At 39.9% G+C, this 20,594-nt stretch overlaps 1 protein-coding gene across 2 annotated transcripts; it reads right to left on the bottom strand.

Annotated features, from left to right (window-relative positions):
• Window positions 1-219: 219 nt before the first annotated feature.
• On the bottom strand, window positions 220-17,993 carry MED30 (mediator complex subunit 30). 2 transcript variants are annotated; one of them, XM_075705739.1, is made up of 5 exons: window positions 17,955-17,993; window positions 16,967-17,172; window positions 15,817-15,975; window positions 11,117-11,227; window positions 220-562 (listed from the first exon to the last, which is right to left on the bottom strand). In XM_075705739.1, the coding sequence occupies exons 2-5, from the start codon at window positions 17,138-17,140 to the stop codon at window positions 467-469; spliced, it is 540 nt and encodes a 179-aa protein (XP_075561854.1). In that variant the 5' UTR covers window positions 17,141-17,172; window positions 17,955-17,993; the 3' UTR covers window positions 220-466. The 2 variants fall into 2 exon arrangements, with proteins under 2 accessions (XP_075561854.1, XP_075561855.1); XM_075705740.1 differs by lacking the exon at window positions 17,955-17,993 and adding an exon at window positions 17,292-17,366.
• Window positions 17,994-20,594: the final 2,601 nt, after the last annotated feature.

Below are 20,594 nucleotides of genomic sequence, written 5' to 3'. Positions count from 1 at the left end.
TGCTTATTTTGGTCCTGTAGCTTACTAGAGCCACTTTTCTGTATTGCAACTTTTCCTGACTGTAGAGGTGGTTTGCACTGCGGAATGGCATGCAAACACATGTTTTTAAAACAGTTAACTGTATTATAAAAAAAAAAATCCAGAAACACTTCATTTATAAAAACCCCTATCTGCACAGCAATCCAAATTATTACTGTAAGTTACTTATTATATATTTATATTATATTCATTATATTCAGCCTAAGTGAATCACTCAAGTAAAACCTATAGGATGAATCTTTTATAAAAACAAAGCCAACACCATTTAAGTTATTACAAAAACCCAACATTTTAATCTTGAACACTTTTCAAATATTACTGCAATATGGTTGTGGGAAAACACACACAATTTCTCTTCTTAGAAAGAAATTAAGTATATCCAAACAAATTTGTATCTTTTCCAATTATGAACTTCGATTTTCCTTGTTCAGTTCCTCATTGCCAACATAGCATTTATGTCCCAAATAAGATTCCGTAACTGATCCATGATCTGCTTCAGCTGCTGATTCTTCTGTTTCAGTTTCTGTGGGAAGAGTTTATTAGAAGTTTTTTTGTGATCCGTTCAAACAGCGTACTCAGAAATTCAACAAGTTACAGTGTTATGAAATGCTATATGGATCTTTTTCTCAGTTGTCTGTGAGCAGTATTAGTGGGATAATACATCCTCTTTAAAGCACACTCTAAAAATACAAGAAAGCCTCAAAAGTTAAGGACCATTGCTAGCGGGAGAATGCTGTTTCTTTTCACAGCAGTCTTTTTATCAAAACACTTGATCAAACTTCAAAACTGGAGGTTTGTGGGGATCAGTCCTCTCATTCCAAAGTCCAAAAGACAGCACTTTAAGTAGGAAGAAAGAATTCAGGGAACAGGTAAACTTATGTGAATACATGTTGTATAACTTGGGTGCACAGAAAAATGAGCGATTAACAGCAGAAGTTTGAACAAAGCACAAGGTACAGGTAAAGCCAATTAAGCTTTTCCAGCCCTTCTGCCTACGTAGGTCAACCCTGATGTGCTAAGGGGTTCTGTCTTGAAACAGATATTCCCAAGCATGCTGAATTCTTTAAAATTATGTATTTGGTTTTGTAAACTGCAGAAGCATTTGAAGGAACAGAAAAGCAGCAAACTCGCTTTTATTTAGGTGCATAACCAGAACTTAAAAATTATGTCTTTACAGAAGAAAGATCAGTGCATTAAGACATCACACAATCTCCCTGATCTTTCATGTTTCACAATACACATATTTATTGTCTGATTTATTCATTTTCCTGCTCAAATCAAAGCTGTCAAGAGCTAAGTTACTGTGTATTGTTAACAACAACCTATGTCCTTCATTTCATTCCAATTTGGTAAGATGTCAGCCTTCTCACATTATAGAGATCAAGCTACTTATTCATTAGGGAAGTCCAGAGTTCCAAGTGAAAGCACAGAAAAGACTTACTACCATCAAAAGAGGACAAACCATTCCAAATGTTTCAGGTTTGACATAACTTTGTTATTTGCACTACATTAAAAGGGTGACTCAGATCAGTAGTACAACCAAAGTAACTGGAACAGAAAGGAAGCAACAAAAGAAGCAATATCCTGAAAATCAGTCTCCTGAATTTTGATGTGGACAACACAGCAATATTTTTAAGTTGCCCAGCTGGTCAGCTGCAAAAGAAGTCCAGAGAAAAAAAGGTCTGTAAAACTGGTCTGAAGTAACATGGTAATTAGACTTAGATTACATGGGGAACATAGTACTTTGAGTAAGGGAAATATTCCTGAACACACACTTTGGTGGACACATTCCCTGGAAGCAGAGTCAACACTCAATTCCAGACTCCTGAGAAGGATCTAAAAACAGATGTAGGACAGTTCATGTGCACTAACTTGGAATTTCTAATCAAGCATTTGACAGACTAAAAAGTATTTTAAAGATAACTGTGCATTTATCTAATGCTTCTTTCTTTTCCATTTGCTAATCCAAGACTTCACAATATACAGCAGAGATCCACTCCTAATGACAAGAGAGAAAACTGAGATGCGCGTAGTTACCACAGCATCCCAATGATATAACTGCAAGTGTCCCTACAACAGCTCATAATGTAAGATCTTGGTGCTTGAGAAAGCACAAGATGGATGAGATAAACAAGCATGTTCATACCTGTGGCATTTTTAAACGTATTTCTGTTTGCCATCCTCAACATTCAATCTTAAAGAAATCAATGACTGTTACAACAAAACTTAGCAGTTTAATGCAAGCTGTCACTCACTGATACTGAGGACATGCCATTTCATGATTTTTCAAAGCCTTCAACACTAGAAATGAAGGCTGAACAGTCAGTGATGGTTATTCAAGATAGAAAGAACCATTAACCTCTGATATGCAGATTGTGTTCTCTCTCCATCCATGTCTAACTGTACTGTTAAATACTGTTACATAGGTATGATCACATGTACTTTACATAAGTTACGCCCAAAAGACTCATTCTGTAAGACTGTTTTCATTTCTTGTGCAAGTTGTATGAAACTCTAAATTGCTTGATCTTTACTTGATGCTAGATAAGGGAACCTTCAAATTGGATTTCATTTGTATTCAAAGCATCTGTAAAGACAAGAAGTATACAATTGTTACTTAATTTATCTGAAGATAATTTTAGATGCTTGTCTTCAGTTTTTAGATCCTTGTCTTCAGTGAAGAGATATTTTCTTAGCTCTTCTACTTTTTCTAGAGACAGAAAAAACATCTAAGAGGAATCACCGTCTCTGGATTGCTAGGCTGAAGAAAGAATAAAGAGGGGGGAAAAAACCCACTTCCGAGAGCATGGTCTCCTAATTAAAATGCATATTGTGATCTTTGTTACCTATCTTTGACAGGCAGTGGTCCACACCACAAAGTACTACATTAGTATATGTTCTGCACCACTGGCAGTGCTGGCCTCTGCTTAAGACTTTGCTGAGCCAATGAGAACATCTCAACTCAGGTCTAACCTTGAAAGATAGGAGAAATGGCCTTCCTGGGAAATGGGCAAGTTCTGTAAGCAGCTTCTGCAGCAATGACAAATTTTCGTTTGAACAGATTGCTTGCAAGTTGTCTCCCACTCTTTCCTCCTTCTACTGAAATTACTTAGTTGAACTCTGGACTGCTTCTCGGATTAACACTTGTATGAAACAAGAAAAGGTACTTCATCCTACATAAATGCTACAGCTTCTGACTTTACCTGTTTTAAGATAGCGCAGGAAAATTATCTTATATGAGGCAGTTTGTAATGAGTTGAAGAGATCTAAATTCACTTTACATCTGACAGGCACGTTTCTGTTAGTCCCTCTCTGTCAGAAAAGTGACCTGACTGAAAACCAATCCTAAGGGGTCTTCTTTGGTGATATTAATTTTCAGTGTGATTAATTATCCATTTTGACTGACACTGTAAGTACTACAGTCAGCATGATGGAGTTGGAAAGGACTGCACCTTCCAGTAACCAAGGAGACCTTAGTAGGCTTAGGTCAGGTAGGACATTTATGCAAACACATACAAAAGCACAAAACCCACATAAATGAAACAAAGTGGGAGAACCATAACATACATCCAGAAAATAGCTGTCTTTCAAGGAATGTGCCATAAAGAACTTGACATGTTTCATATCTGGGTTTAGTAGGACATAGTAATTTCAACTTTGACTGAAATAAATTTTTGACTTAAACTCATTTTTGGTTCACTTTCATTTCATTTGAAATGTCTAGACTAATCCGCAACTTTCTGTCAGTTATGTATCAGAACTCTCCTTTGCACACTGTTCCCGTCTCTCTCCTCATCTTAAGCTCATCTCTCTTTCGACATTTTAGAACCTAAGTATCACTATGAGTCATTATTCTGCACTCAATCCATTTGTTAAAAGTCCCTTCTTCAGGCAAAGATAATAGTGTAAACACTGTGGAAGAGTAAGACTATATTCCAACTGATGCCTGTAAAAACATCAAAAGTACTTGCCTATGTTGTACAGGCACTTCTGCTTAAGTAAAAAAAAGAAGAGGCGCTTCCTCAATGCTGTGCCAGCTATAGTTTTTACCTGCTCTGTTCAAGACCTGCAACAGAACAGGCCAGAAGTACATCTAAGAATAATAAAGCAGTAAATATTAATAATAGTAGTATCTTTACTTGCATAAATCTCAGCAGAATTAAAACAATTATGTTTACTTGGTGATTATGACTCTACTACAGAAAGAACTTGCATCATCAGCTTTTTCATGAGCATGTTACTCTTTCTGACTGTTAAACTGCTCTAGGAAGTGATTGTTGAAAGTCTTATGAAGGTGACAATGGTCTCTGCTTTTCCATTTGAGTCAAATGCAAGAAATTTCTACAGAAACACAATGTTTGTGATAGGTGAGAAAAAGCCTGCCTTGGCAATTTATACTGTTCTTTAAGTGAGACCTTCATAATGAAATATCTGAAGTAAGGAAGTGGAAAAGCTTTTTTCTTTTTTTTTCTTTCCTTCAGTTTTATAGTCAAAAGACTTACAATGCTATATGCACACAGCAGGAAAAAAAATGATAGAAAAAATGCCTCAACATGTTGCTCAAACTCTTAAAGCTGCCAGGTGATGTTCTAACTTGTCTGCCCAATTGATACCAAGGCCCACTTTCCATCACAATAAATTCACATATCCATCTATTTATAATATGTTTTCAAATGGATAAACAGTATTCATCACTAATACACTAACTGCTGTGCAACTAAGCATTAATACACGCATTGTTCAGCTTTTCCTGATGTCAGTCACAGGCATAACTGTTCTATCCTTACTGCAAATGAGAGACTGGGTTTTCTGCCTCCCTCCTCACCTCATAGCTGAAAGGAAAACTGCTCCTTCTGTATGCATAACTCTGTTCATGAAACAAGCAAGAGGCACCAGTGACAGCCTGTGCTCCACTGCATGCTCAATACTTTTCACATATTGGACCAGACAGCAACTGCATGTATCCACTGCTCTGTTGTTAGAAGAGGACTACGTGTGTTCATTAAAATAGATGGATGTTTGCTTCATACCAATTATTTACCATTCAGTGATGAAGTCTGAGGTCTTATTTACTGAGCACCCTCTAAGCTATGTAGCTTGTAATGGAATTATCTGTTCCCCAAGGTGCTTCTCCACCACACTCCTCAGTGTTACATCCCCAATCTTAACATGAAAATCACACAGATGTATGATCCTCACTTACAGATGGCAAACTAAGTCACAGGAACACTATGGATAAAACTGGAGTGCGTACTAACTGTCCAGAGACATCTAAGATTCAAGTCCATCACTAAACTTGGTATTTTAACAGCTTCCCACATATTGAAAGGACAGCTATCATTACTATAGACGTTTTGCGGCAGAGACAAGGACAAAAATTCAGTTCTCAAGAGCAGCCTTCAGTTACTTACTACCCACCTTAAATCCTTCCTTCTCATTCCCAAATTCCCTGCTTATTCAATACCCTCATGTAAGTTACACAATACATAAACCAGGATTCTTATAATCTTATTTATCACAATACTGATTCAATCTAAATAGTGTCTAGTGTACGACAAAAGCCGAATAGCTCAAGGACTATTCCAGAAAAGAAGGGGGGGGAGGGGGGGAAGGAACCAAATGTGATAATGTAATAAAGGTTGTATAATATGCATTTATATGAGGACAAAAGGGGACAATAGGGATTGTACGGACTGCTGTAACCTCAGTGTTTCCTAACTTTTCTCAACTTTGTAACCATGATACTGTTTTGATACAGGAAGCTACATGAAAAACTTTGCATGCAACATTTTATATGAAACTGAAAAGGAAATATTTCATTATATGGAATAAAATGCATCTGAGTGCTGAGAGAGCTGACTGATGACATGACAAGACCACTCTACATAATTTTCTATTGGAGATGGGGAGAGACTCCTAATGAAGAAGGAAACATCTAAACTCATCTTCAAGAAAGGCAAGGAGAGGGACCCAGAAAACTACAGAAACTACAGGCTGGTCAGCCTAACCCCTGACCCCAGAAAGACTATGCAGCAAATCCTTCTGGAAGTCATGTCCAGACACATGAATGATAAGGTGACTGGGAACAGTCATTTTGGATTTACCAAAGACATGTTGTGTCTTACCAATATGATAGCCTTCTACTGAAAATGACTGGCTGTGTGGCCAAGGGGAGAGCCAGGGATTTTCTTTACTTTCATATTAGTCAGGCTTTTGACACAGTCTCTCACAGTATCCTTGTAGCCAAATTGGAGAGACATAGTTTGGAGAGGTGGATTATAGAGTTGATGGAAAACTGTCTAGACTATTGGATTCTAAATGTTGCAATCATCAGTATTAAGACCAAGTGGCAGCTAGTCACTCTTGATGTTTCTCAGGATTGATACTAACCTAAGGTCAATATTCTTAATATCCTCATCAATGACTTATCCACACTTAATGACCTAATCACCGTATCAAAGCATCAAATTTGTGGACAATACCAAATTGGGGGAAGTGGTCAATATACTCAGTGGTAGGATGTCCAGTTCAGAGGGACCTCAACAGGTGGGAATGGCAGGCCAACACCTACCTCAGGAACTTCAATTAAAGCAACATCCTACATCTGAAAACAGAATAAACTCATACAACAGCACAGGCGGAGGCCTGACTGAACAGAAAGCAGATTTGCAGAAAAGGACATGAGGTCCTTTTTGAAACTTTCTGACAAGTTGAACGTGAGTTGGCAGTGGATCTTCTTGCAGCAATGAAGGCTAACTGCACACTGCGCTCTGTTAGCAAGAGTGTACCTATCAGGTCAAGTGACATCATTATTCTCCTCTATTTGGCTCTGGAGAATGATTGTCCAATTTGGGGCTCAATACAAAACACGAACTTGCTGGAGAACATCTTGTGGAAGGCCACCAAGATGGATAAAATTCTATTTGTTCAGTCTCAAGCAGAGAAGGCTAAGGCAGGATCATGATGCTGTCTTCAGCTACCTAATGAAGATTGTAGGAAAGACAAAGCTGGACTCTTCTTGAATGTACACAGTAAAAGGATGAGGGGCAGTGGACATGAGTTACAACAAAGAAAATTCCAATGTAACATTAGGAAAACTTTCACAGTGAAAGTCGACACTTAAGAAGGGCCCAGAAAGGGTAGAATTTCCATCCTTACAGATATTCAAAATGCTACTGGATATGAGTCTGAGCAACTAGGTCTAACTTTGCTGGTTGACCCTGCTTTGAGCGGAGGCTTGAATCAGCTAATCTCCAGACTTCCCACTGAGTCTAAATTCCTCTATGATTCTACCATTGCAGAGAATCAATTTGGGTACCCAAAACAGGATGGAGATGCCCCCAATGCAGATTAATCTGTTGAGAAGGTGTCCAAATAAACAATTCTTCCCCCCTTGTTAAAGTGTTTCTTGGTGCAGATTCATATTTTGGGTGAAAAAGGACTCTACAAATACAAAACAAATTAAAAATACATACAAATAGTGTGAAAGATAGTTTAAAAGGAATGCAGGTTTTCAGCATGGTCAAAAGTAGTTTTCAGGTAAGGTTCTCCAAAGAGAAAGACTAATAGCAGATTGCTGTAATTTTAATGACTACTTCCCTAAACAACATCAGCTGCAGTGCACAATGGTTTTGCTATCCAAAAAGCCCAGAGCTAAACTTGTACAGCTTAACTTAAAAGCCTGTCATGTAGATATTCCTTTCCTCTCTTAGCAAGATCAGTGTTAACCAGTCAGCAAAGATTAATTAAGAATATCAAATATGATTGTTTTCTAAAGGGTCACCTGCAATATCCTAATGCTATTTCACACCATTTCATTTTCATCCAAATGTACTGAGACTGCTAATTATGCAATGGTTTTCCTAAGCGCTTCATTTGAAACCAGACCTACAGCATCTAAAAAACCAAAGCTGTACTTGTTCCATTTCTAAAAACAAGCAGTAAAGAAAGCTGCTGATAAGGCAGCAACACAGATTAAGGTGTTTTCAGTCTGTGATTTGGTATTTTCTAAGTCCTGTCAAATGTACTACAAGACCATGGACCCAAGGTGAGCCTGACATCTTGAAAACGTTACAGATGATGCTATACTTAGAAGGTAAAAAACCTGTAGATAGAACACTAAAGACTCAAAAAATACAAAGACAAGGACATTTTGGTAACAGCTTGCAATGGTTGCAAATAGTTCAGTGAAAACTGGATCAGGACTTGTATTAGTAGACCAATGCAAATGCTAAGCTGATTCGGGAACACTAAATTATTTAGTCCAGAAAAGGGTCAACCACTTCAACAATTTACAACCCCAGAAAGCAAATACAGATAAAAGGAATAAGCAACATTTTGGGGAACTGCAGGAGAGATTTGTTCAGTAGAAAAGGTAGAGGTAGTCAGTGCTCAAGAAATGGTCTGGTCGTTTTCTAATAATGGTGCACTATTCTTAGTGCTGGCAAAAATCCCTTTTGTTTTTAAGCTTAATAGGTTTTATTTAAACCTACAGTTGCTAAATATTACTGAATTGCTAGGACAGAAATTCATTACCTTGTAAACTGATCTATGTTTTAAATTAATGGACAAGTACTTCTTAGCCAAGGTAAGTGCATTAAACTTTCTGACCTAAAAGATAAGTTTAATATAGCAGAATAAATAAATGAGTAAGAGCAAAAGATGTCATTATACAGTGAACTGACATCAAAAGCTACTGCAGTATTTAGGAACTCTGCTACAACAGGTTCTCCTGCCCCATGAGTGAGATGGTGAGTATAGAAGTACATGATGCTCCTCTCCTCCTCCACTGAGGATGCTCCCTTCCCAGAGAACTGTGGTAGCAAAGCAGAGCTACTATGTTTCAAGTCAGTCATTCCTGGAAGGAAGGACATTTTTGTGTGAGAATATATAATCCACAGGGTTTATATGATCTACTAGTTTTGGCTGTGCTCCACGCTGCAGGGCAGTCACTGTCTTTCACATACATCCAGAGCCACTAAAGAGATCAGACTGGCTGGGATATCTCAGCAAGAAGGGCAAAATTAAGAGACTCATGAAAGGTCTAAGAATTCAAATGTCTCAATAGTGTCAAAGTATTGGGTTATTGCAGTAATGCTTTTTTTAGTACCAGTAACATGCAAGACTGAAAAAATACTGCTTATCACAGCAAAAAGGACTAGGTGAGAGCAGGACAACCAGCTGAAGGAAGAAAAGATGGTGGGTCAAGAATATAAAAAGCTTCTTCATCTGTCATATTGGTTTCCCTGTCACAGCATTTTCATCAACATTCTGTATCACCAAAATTTTGCTAGAATAAATTAAGCAAAACTGAGTCGAAGATGGATGTTACATACTACAGAGGATTGAAAAGCTGTCAGGGGTGCCACCTAAGAACCAGGGAGGGCTATCTAAGCCCAGAAGCCAGTGTCAGAAATTAGACCAATGAACCAGGTTCTAGTGATTTTTCTTTGCAAAAATATAAATGTCTTTATTTCTAATCACAAAAAACCCAAAGCATTTCCTATTCTGTAATGTATTAAAATTTGAACTTTGAAACTGGTATTGGATGTGCTTATACAGCTGGAGAGAGACAAAAGAAAAAGATCAGTGCACTTTCAAAACCAAGAAGTTTAAATTTCTTTTGCAGCAGTTAGTAAATATTTGTCCACAAAAATACTAGAGAAAGTCTTCTGAAGATTTACTATAGAAAATCTGGAAACTAGGTCTAGGCATTTAAGTGTAAATACAGGATTTCAGACCAGATTTAAGTGAATGTCTGTGTACATTCTTAATTATCAGTTTGCTACTAATGGTTCTGTAACAGCATCAACCTTTTTAAGGTTTAGAACTCATCATAAACATTTATGAAATTCTTTTCACAAGATCACACCAAAGAGGTTTAAAAACATATTAGCATACAAGTACAACAACAAGGGCAAAGACATGTCATAAAACTATCAAAAACACAGCAAATATGGACAGTGAAGCTTATTAACACTTGAAGATTGCAAATAAATGTGCATAAATTCACAGTACAACATTACATACAATATAATATATACAACCCTGCTACATCAGCACTGAACAGAAAGAATACAACAGGACAGCTGACAACTGCTTTTCTCTGAATTGATGTAGTCCCCGTTTTCCTCCTGTAAAATCTGCATGCATTTTTCTACATAAATGGGTTGTGAAAAATTCAGTACATCTCTCATTGTTGAAGACAAATTAAAATACAGAAATATTTTAAAAGCTGAAAATCCACCAATTATTCTCTCCGTAAAGAAGTATTTTACTCATTTATTTCCTTTGTTTGGTTATTTTTGTAGATTATGCCTCCTTTTTACCAAGCATTTACAGATATTACAGCTACAGAAATATTTAATTAATCCTATCTTTGTACTTTACAGATTGAAGAAATAATGTTCAAAATTGTGGTCTGGTAAAACTACGTATTTTTAATCTCAGTATTATATTAGCATTTACTACAGCATATTTATTTTTAGATATGAATCCATCTTTAGCAATTGTACTCAACTGCATACTGCCACTCAAACTGAAAATTTAACAGCATCTTTACCATACATAGTACATTTTTTTCTGAATGTGTCAAGATTCAATAAATGCTACATTTAACAAAAGAAGTGGTCTTCCTCAAACTGTCAAAACACAGAAAATAGCCCTGAAAATCCTTTACCAACTCACATCACTATGGTAATATTTACACATCTGATGTTCAATACTCATTTTTTAATGCCTAAGGTAAGTTTTGAAGAGAAGGATGTTCAACGGGCACCTTACCTCAATCTGCATTGCTGATATCTAGTGGGTTAAGCATAAACTTAATACACCGTACGCAGAAGAATTATATAGGTTTAAAAAGAGGCACAAGTTAAAATTGTCAGGAAACCTAAACTCTACAGCCAGAGGTACAACTAAAAAAAAATTGCTTAAAAGGTAATTCTGAAATAGTTACATGCAAGAAGTATTTATTACCAAGTTTGATTGTAGTCATCACACGTGCTGCATTTAGTACCGCAATCTAGAAATTTAAGCTTTATAATGACAAAATGACAGGTTTTTTCAACTTTGCTACCTTATTTACTTCCATGATTTCCCTTCTCTCTTCACTAGCAAAACGAAGCTGACTTGCAGCACCACGATCATCATGCTTGGAGCCATCTTCTTCAACATATGGAATAAGTTGCTGTGAAGACAAGAAACATTAGCTTAAAAAAAAAAAAAAAAAAAAAAGGAAAAAGAAACTGGAAACAGGAGATACATAAGGTACTACCATTTTCTCCAAAGGTTCAAACTTCCCAAGAGGAAGAGGAGACAGCCTTACTTCATCACCTCAGACCCAAAGGCCTTGGAATGCCCTCAGTCAGTTCTCCAGGAAAACAATATGCTTCAAAAAGACACAATCCCACATATTACCATGCCTACAACTGCAGGCAGAACCCAGTCTTTACATTTTAAGACGTTTATCACAGGTAATCCTTGTATTCTTAACTCTGTAGACTGTGATTTTAAAATTTACTATTCCACACTATGAAATACCACAAACATGAAGTTGTCGTTATTATAAAGTATGTCAGTGACATACAAAGCAAGTGATACACAATGTGATTGCTCACCACCCACCAACCGATACCCAGACAGTTCCCAAGCAGCGATTGCGGCCCCCCAGCCAATTCCCCACAGCTTATATACTGAGCATGACATCATATGGTATGGAATAGCCCTTTGGTCAGTTTGGATCTGGCTGTGCCCCCTCCCAGTTTCTTGTGCACCTGGCAGAGCATGGGAAGCTGAAAAGCCGTGGACTAGCGTAAGCAGTACTTAGCAACAACTAAAACATCAGTGTGTTACCAGCATTCTTCTCATACTAAATCCAAAACACAGCACTATGCCAGCTACTAGGAAGAATATTAACTCATCCCAGCTGAAACCAGGACAGGTAGTTTTTGTCCATTTTGGTAAGCTTAATAAGAATGACCTACAAAAGTTTTTGTATAGAAGGAAAGCAAATTTTCAGTGGGTTAAATCAAAGTAAGTTTTCCATCACAATGCTGAAGGATGCTGCCGAATGCTTTGTATCAGGAATAGTGTGGCCAGCAGGAGCAGTGAAGTTATTGTCCCCCTGTACTCGGCACTGGTGAGGCCGCACCTGGAATACTGTGTCCAGTTTTGGGCCCCTCAATACAAGAAAGACATTGAGGTGCTGGAGTGTGTCCAGAGAAGGGCAACAAGGCTGGTGAAGGGTCTGGAGCACAGGCCTTATGAGGAGCGGCTGAGGGAACTGGGGTTGTTTAGCCTGGAGAAGATGAGGCTGAGGGGAGACCTTATCGCTCTCTACAACTACCTGAAAGGAGGCTGTAGTGAGGTGGGTGTTGGTCTCTTAAGAAGAAACAGACTCAAGTTGAGCCAGGGGAGCTTCAGATTGGGTATTAGGAAAAATTCTTCACCGAAAGGGTTGTCAAGCATTGGAACACGCTGCCCACGGAAGTGGCTGAGTCCCCATCCCTGGAGGTATTTAAAAGACCTGTAGATGTGGTGCTTAGGGACATGGTTTAGCGGTGGACGTGGCCATGTTAGGTTTACAGTTGGACTTGATGATCTTAAAGGTCCTTTCCAACCTAGATGATTCTATGATTCCATCTATGATAACATTACACCCCAACCTAAGTAACAAGTTAATATGCATGCGATGAGCAACTTGCTCCCAGACTTTTAAACTAATGTTGTCTTACTCATTTGCATCAATTACTAGTCTTTCATTGATCTGTAATGCGTATGTGAACAGGGATGTAATTTTGTTATCAGCTTTGGCTTTTCTCAGTTCAGGACAGAAAAATCAACAATAAACTGTAGACTTTGTGGATGTATGTTATGTATAAAATGTTACAGCTTATAATTATTTTTGAATAAGATGTTAGTAGCTTGGGAGTGTTCTGACACAGAAGCATGTATTTGTTTTGTATCTAGTATATTTACTGATTCTTTTTGATTTATTATTTTTTTTTTTAGGAAGGGAACGTGCATTAATATTAATTCAGAAATTCTTTATCAAAAATTTTTGGCTTTGTAGAAGCTTACAAAAAAGATAGTACACTATATGTATATCACAGTGGGATATCACTATATGAGATTACAGGGGGAAATTCTTACGGAAAAATTCCTATTAGGTAACTCGGCCTGGTCTTAAGAATAACCAAAGAGAGGCCCACTAAAATAGCAAGTCATAATTAGGATATTAACCAAGTAGCTATGTAAAGCCAGTCATACAAAAATTTTTGTAGGCCATTCTTATTAAGCTTACCAAAATGGACAAAAACTACCTGTCCTGGTTTCAGCTGGGATGAGTTAATTTTCTTCCTAGTAGCTGGCATAGTGCTGTGTTTTGGATTTAGTATGAGAAGAAAACTGGTAACACACTGATGTTTTAGTTGTTGCTAAGTACTGCTTACGCTAGTCCACGACTTTTCAGCTTCCCATGCTCTGCCAGGTGCACAAGAAACTGGGAGGGGGCACAGCCAGATCCAAACTGGCCAAAGGGCTATTCCATACCATATGACGTCATGCTCAATATATAAGCTGTAGGGAGTTTGCCGGGGGGCAGCAGTTGCTGCTCGGGAACCGTCTGGGTATCAGTTGGCAGGTAGTGAGCAATTGCACTGTGCATCACTTGCTTTGTATATTATTATTACATTGTTGTTATTATTATCATTACTATTTTACTTTATTTCAATTATTAAACTGTTCTTATCTCAATCCAGGAGTTTTCTCACTCTTATTCCTCCTATTCTCTCCCCCATCCCACCGGGGCAGGGGGAGTGAGCGAGCGGCTGCATGGTGCTTATTTGCTGGCTGGGGTTAAACCACGCCACTACCACACTAAACTCTGCCATGAAAGCATAGTAAAGGTTAACAACTTACTACAGTTGCATACCATAAAGAAGAAGTAGTATGGCTGCTAAATACTGTTGGAAAAAACTCCTTCTCTCTCTGATGGAAAAATAATGTACCACTCAAAGTAGAACATTTCCTTTGAAAACCTCCCATCTTTCAGAAAAGCTAGTAGAAAAAAAAAAACAAAGAAAAGCAAAGAACTACACCTAACACACAAATGAAGCTGGAAATTTAATCAGAAAACTTTGTAGCCAAATCTGCTTCACAATTATCTCATGTCTTGCTATGTTGGTTAACAGAAAGTTGATAAGAATACCTATTACATTGGTAGTACACATTAACAAAAAAATATAAAAACATATCAATAATAATAGACTAAGGAATATTAGTAGGTACTAACTTCTCTTGACTGTTTAAAAAAAAAGATTTGTTGATATTCTTTAAAGATATGCTTTGAATGTCAGTCATTAAATAATATGATTGAGAGTATTATTGAAAAGCTGAAACAAGAATTTAAGAAAACTGATCCAAGAGGAATGGTGTGCCACTCTCATTCACCCTAACTAATAAAACATGAAGAGGCAGGCATTGTATTAACTTCAGAGCAGAAAAGATAAGTGGATAAAAAAGAATTCCAACTACTGATACAAAACTCTGCTGTGTATAAGGTATCAGTGAGACCCTGCATTAAAAAAAGCTTAAAGGGACTACTCATTTTCTCTATGGAGGTTCTTTTTCATCCTGGTAACAGGAAAAAACTGTGAAAAATGGGGGGGGGGGGGGGGGGGGGGGGGGGCAGGGAACCAACCACCATCATCCCAACCGTATGTGAAAACAAGACATGTGAAAAGCTTTTAAAGGGGACCTGAGTATTGAGCTATTTCACACAAGTCAACAAACCATGGAAAACAGTTTTATTTTTTTAACTGGGAAGTTATCTTACTCCCTTACTTGCTCTAAGGTTCCTGAATACCTTTCTCTGAAACACATGGCAGTGATTGCTGACAGAAGTAGATTAGTAGTCTAGAATGGACTGTACAGAAGGGATTCCTTCATTTCTTTATTCCTGTTCAGTGAGGAGATTCAAATATAAAATATAATGCTTAAATGATTAAAACTCAATGGACATTCAGAAGTCCGTTAATAGAGCTGCCTCAGAATCCAGAGGTCAGTAATTAAAGAACTTCACAGTTCTGGTTAATATAGAGCTGTAGTAACTCAAATCATAACACAAAACAGGGTTTAAGAATATTACTAGGAATTAGAAACAACTTATGAGGGGAAAAAGAAGAAGTTTTGATTTTACTAGCAATAGCATTTTTATTAGGAAAAATTTTGGCCAATCCTACTTCCTGGAAGTCTTATGCTGTTCACTTTTCCATCACCACTGCACATTCAGATTTGGTTCATATCGGCTCAGCAGGTTAAGAGTAGCTGAGTGTGGGAACTATGGAGGCACTGACTGATGGCCAGAGCAAGGGAATAATGCATACTACTCAGAGAGCCATGCTGGCAGGTGAGAGCTTAAAGCAGACTTTTTCCCACTATAACAACCTCTTTAGAAAAAACTTGCCCTGACTTTTTTTCCTAGTGGAAACAAATTGGTGAACGTACCAAGAAGCCTGAGGAAAAAGGCTAACATTCTAAATGAAGTTTGATTTCAAAATTGGATCCTTCCCAACTGGTAGGAATTGTTGACATTAACGTGAAAGTTTCACAATCTTTCAACCAGCTCCAAATAATAAACAGAATTCAGTCCACTGAACAATTCCAGTCTCATTTAAAACTTGTTATGAGTCTCCTGCAACTCAGGAGAATGGATGATATGCTACGCAGAGAGTGGTTATTCTGATTTGCAATTTATATATGAATAAAGATACTTACTTCTATGGGAACAGGATCGAGCCCAGCACAGTTTTCATTGCATTTGTCATAGACTAGTCTCAGTTTTCTGAAGAGTATTGATAGCTGACGGAGATGTTCCTGCAGCTTTCCCAGTCTGTCTTGATATGTTCCAGTATGGTAAGTAACACCATTCGGTAACTTCGAGAACCAAAACCCCAAAACGTTAAAAATATTATGTTAAAGTTTCTGTCACACAAAATAAACAAACTAAAATAAATCAGAGGAGTTTCTGTACATTTTAAAATAAGACAATCACACTATCCCCACAGAAATCACTGAAATGTCTGTTTTCTTTACCAGCAAAATTCTGCATTTTATCTGCTCATCTGATGTGCCAAATCACTACTGTCAAACAGCTTCATGTATTCTACACTTTGGTCATTGTCAATCCCTCTCTAACTCTTTTCAGTGAATGTCTGCAAAATGCTTAAGCATGACACTGTTGTTATCTGTTATGAGTATTACACTTTGAGACTTTGTGTCTCAAGCCCAGGTCACAATTCAGAGACACAATCAAAGTGAATTCAAAGTTAGCAAAGTCTAAGTAGATATACCTATACCTAAGATAATTACAGAAGGAAACTGCCAGTCATGAAAATACAGAGGGAATGGGTGTGATTATTTATCTTGTGCTCTCAACAGAGAAACACAACAAATATTTGTATGTTTTCTCAGTAAGTACCCACAAATAAGGATTATGTCCACTTTAATAACAAAAAGAAATGTCAAAAAGTTCTAGGTGGAAAATGTTACAAGAAAAGATCAATGAAAATTCCTCTAAAATTACTCCCCAGATTTTAACAAAAACAGAGAAACATAACCAGCATATAAACAGACTTCACAATTCATAAAGGAAAACACGGCTATTAAGTGTATTTAGAGTGTATTTATAGTGGGGGCAACAACAATTCAGCATTTCTGAATTTTCTCCATCTTCACTTAATATACGGGAGTAAGCAAATATATTAAGAGTAGTATTCACTTCTCCAATCAAGCCCCCTTTTCAAAGCAGTTTGATTGAGTTATGTATTTAAATGTCCTAAACTATCTCCTGTACCTACACATACTGGCAGTTGGGGGTAAAAACATGGGAAGTTGAGGACCGTAAAAAGAAAACGTTATTTCTCACCTGCATGTTCCTCAGTAACTGGAAGATTTCCATGGTTCGAAATACGATGTCCTGCACAGTTTCTTGGCCAATTCGACAGAGAGAAGCTGTATTTACCTCCCTAGCTGCTTGAGCCTGTGTCCCTGAGAAAGCACCAGGCGGCATGCCTGCCCCAGCAAGAGGGGGAGTTGACATCTCTTGACGGTAACCAGTCCCACAGAGTCAAGCTGCGCAAAAAAGTTAAGACGCGATGATTAAGTACTCATTCGAGTCTATCACAATAATATCATAATAAATATCATAAGTATAATATCATAATAAACAAAATTCTGTATGGTGGCTATACCATTCCTTTTCCCCATCAGTGCTCCTATCCCAGATAAAACTATTCGACTGATAAAAGACTGCTCAGTGCCCTTGGTTTGGGTACCGCTGCCTTAACCGCTCCAGCTTTGCCAGGCGGTGGAACCGGGGGTGCTCCTCGCACCCCTCCCCGCGGAGGGGTCACCAGGAGGCCCCCGCCTCGACCTGTCGCAAGGGGACACGAAAGGGTCTTCGGCCCGGCTCCAACACGTGAAAATCGCGGCCGGCCCTCCTGTCGGGCTCCAGGACCGGCGCCTGCCCAGCTGCCCCTCCCTCCGCCGCAGCGAGCGGCCTGAGGCACCGCAGCCCGGGGCGGGGGGGCGGGGGCAGGGCCAGGGCCCAGGCGGTGCCCCGGCACCCCGCAGGCCCAGCCCGCGCTCCCGCCGGGGAGCCGGCCCCGCTCCGGGGCGCAGGCCCCTCCCCGACAAGCAGGCCCACCGGTGCCCCCCCGGCCGGCACGGCCGCCCGAGGAGCCGCCCGGAGCTGCCGGGACGGGGCGCGACATGTGCTGCGTTCCCCCCGCCCCAGACCGCAGCGAGGAGGGGCCGCCCCGGGCCCCGCAACCCCTCCCTGGGGACGCCCGCTTGGTAACGGGAGGCAGCGAGCCCCTCCCCGCGGCGGCGAGGCCCCCCCGGCCGCTACTCACGGGGGCCCGGGGCGCCGCGTTGCCCTGGAAACGCGCAGGCGGAAGCGCCCGGAGGCGCGGGCGACCCGCGGCGGAAGTGGCGTCACGGCGGCCGCCCGGGCGGGGCGGGGCGTGAGGCGCGGGCGGGCGGGCTGGGGGCTGCGGGCTGCGGGGAGCGTCGGGCCCGGCCCTGCCCTGCCCGGCCCTGCCCGGCCCTGCCCTGCCCTGCCGGGGGCGCGGGGGGGAGGAGGCGCCGTCCCCTGCTGCGGGGTGTCTGTCGTGCCGCTGCCCCGGGGAGCCCCGCCGCGGCCTGCAGTCCTCGTAGGCGCGGCGCCGTCCGTCTGTCCGTCCCTCCGTCCGCCGCGCAGGGACTGCCCGCTGAAGGCCTTGCTCGGCAGCCGGGCCGTTCTTCTGGCTCGCTGAGTCACGTCGGGGTTTACGGGCAAGGCGGCGGCTGAAGGTGTCAGCCCGGAGCCCTGCGTGCGGTTTCTTGAGGTTGAAAAGTTAGGTCAAAATCTTGGCAAATTCACACAGGTCGCACAGCCCCTGTAATGAAGGTGAGGGTTTGGACATACCGGTTTTTGGCAGATCATGGCTGATAAATTGCTGAGTATGTGTTTTGCAAGGTAGGTGTGTATATGTGGGTGTACACATGCACACCTATATGTATTTTACACCTTTATAGGTGTACTACTGCTACTACTTCTTGCATAGATACATTCCTGCTAGTATAGAAAAGCCTTATGCTTCAGCTTGCCTGTATCCCTGTATTTGCGTGGGTATGAAACGCTCCGGTGTTGTCTACCCTGTGTGCTTGTACTACACTCATACAGTTGAATTGGTGCAGTTTCAAAGCACAGGCAAGGCCCCCTGTGTGAGGAAGAAGAAACACCCTCAAAAAGAAATCAGGGCTGATAGATGTGAACTGCCTGTACAGTAGTTGGTGCTTACTGTCTGTATAACAAAAAATTTCCTCATATGCAGAAATCAGTAACTTTTTCCAGTTGATGTGATACCTAGGACTCTGTATTTGAGTGATTTTGACAGTAAGTACCTGAAAATGCTGAAGAGGGCATTTATATACCTGTGGCTTCTTATGAATGCTTAGGAAGTACAGTCTTAGTAGTTGGGCTGCATTAAAACTAATGTTATGAATGATCTTTTGTACAAAATGCATTGCATTTCTAACGCTGTAAAAATAAATCAGAAGTTTGAAGCATGATATACAGCCTTTATTAAAGAAAGAAGAAAGCAGTCAAGGAACATTCAGGGACAGAACCATACGAACTTGCTGTCAGAGGCGTTTTCCTGCAGAAAACGTTTTTACCTCAGAAACAGATTAATGAGGGGAAACACTATGCCCTTCCCTAAATTGAAGCTTTTTGCTGCCTGGCTAAATTCTCTCTAGAACGCTGCTTTAGCCAAGGTGCAATGTAAATAATTGCGAAGTATTTCAACAAAGATCTTAGCATAAAAAATACAAAAGTGGTTTCTTAAACAGATAGAAGAAAATTGTTCATAAAAATAAGACGGGGATTTTTTCAGACAGCAAAAGAATATCCCATGGTTTCTGGCTAGACAACACTTGGGAAGAGCAGCCCCCCGAGAATTTCTAAGGGCTTGTGTGAGGGCTTTTGCATCTCAGTTCACTGTACATTAAGGAAATGATGCAAGAACTGTTCAAGAATTGAGCACAAAGGATAATGTTTTCCTCTTCTGATTGTGTGCCCAAGAGCTCTGTTCCCACTGCTTAACTTGCTGCCCCAGATCCGATGGCATGAGAGTAATGAGTGATTCAGGCCACCTAGTATTCAGGGCTGCCAGACACAGACTCCATATACAGTCATATCCCAAAGTATATGACTGCCACGTACAGTGGGCAGTGGAAATGTAGAGCCAAGTTTGCATGCAGAGGGTGCTGAAGAACGTTGCTAGGAGGCCTAATGTTCTTCATTGCCAATCCGTGGAGCCATCTCAATCTGTTTTTTCACTCCTAGACAAAGGAATCTCCTCCTTTTAGATAAGGAATGTTTTCTTGGTTGAATGAGAAAAAGATGAATATATATTTTGCTTTTTAAAAGCAATCTGTCAAGCAGCTATTGTCTGTCTTTGGTCTGGGCCAAGTGCTTTCATCTGGAAGGTGTCCAAATCAGACAGTTCATCTTTCACATCCATTTCAATTTCTGTGGCATCAGCTCAACCAGTGTCTTAGGGTGCTGCAGCCTTTGTTGTTGGGTTGTAGAGAAGCCACCAAAAAACTAACAAAGAGTATATGTCTGCACGTAATATTCTAGTCCAATCAGCTTTAACCTAAATTTGAAATTAGGACTTTGTAAAGAGTAACTACTTCAGTGATTATCATTTTCACAATAATAATGACTTTACGATTTTTTTATATTTTAAGAGATTCTCACTCACATACCCTGAGCAACTCCAAAGATGGTGTGGCTATGTTTATCAGGAAAGCAAAAATCCTCAGTAGTGAGGCAAGAGGATAGTTGTTGCTTTTGTTTAAACAATTTTCTGTAAATCAGTCAATATGCTTGCAAGACAATAAGAATCATTGTATTTAAAAATAAACAGAACTGGTAGAATGCCTAGATCATCCTCTGTTTTCCTTGAATAAAGAAGAGCGTGCTCCATCCCAGCTCTCCTCGCTAT

The sequence above is a fragment of the Pelecanus crispus genome, chromosome 2 (assembly GCF_030463565.1).
Source record: "Pelecanus crispus isolate bPelCri1 chromosome 2, bPelCri1.pri, whole genome shotgun sequence".
In the NCBI taxonomy this organism is placed as follows: Eukaryota; Metazoa; Chordata; class Aves; order Pelecaniformes; family Pelecanidae; genus Pelecanus; species Pelecanus crispus.
Note: the sequence above shows the minus strand (reverse complement) of the source record. Positions and strands in the feature narration are given on the sequence as shown.

What these genes read in the sequence shown, in the direction of transcription:
- MED30 (XM_075705739.1), bottom strand. Translation starts at nt 17,140, where the DNA reads ATGTCAACTCCCCCTCTTGCTGGGGCAGGCATGCCGCCTGGTGCTTTC. An exon ending in TCGATCCTGTTCCCATAGAA is followed by an intron (nt 11,228 to 15,816) that starts GTAAGTATCTTT and finishes TTGTCTTCACAG; the next exon opens with CAACTTATTCCATATGTTGA. An exon ending in AAATCATGGAAGTAAATAAG is followed by an intron (nt 563 to 11,116) that starts GTAGCAAAGTTG and finishes CTCTTCCCACAG; the next exon opens with AAACTGAAACAGAAGAATCA.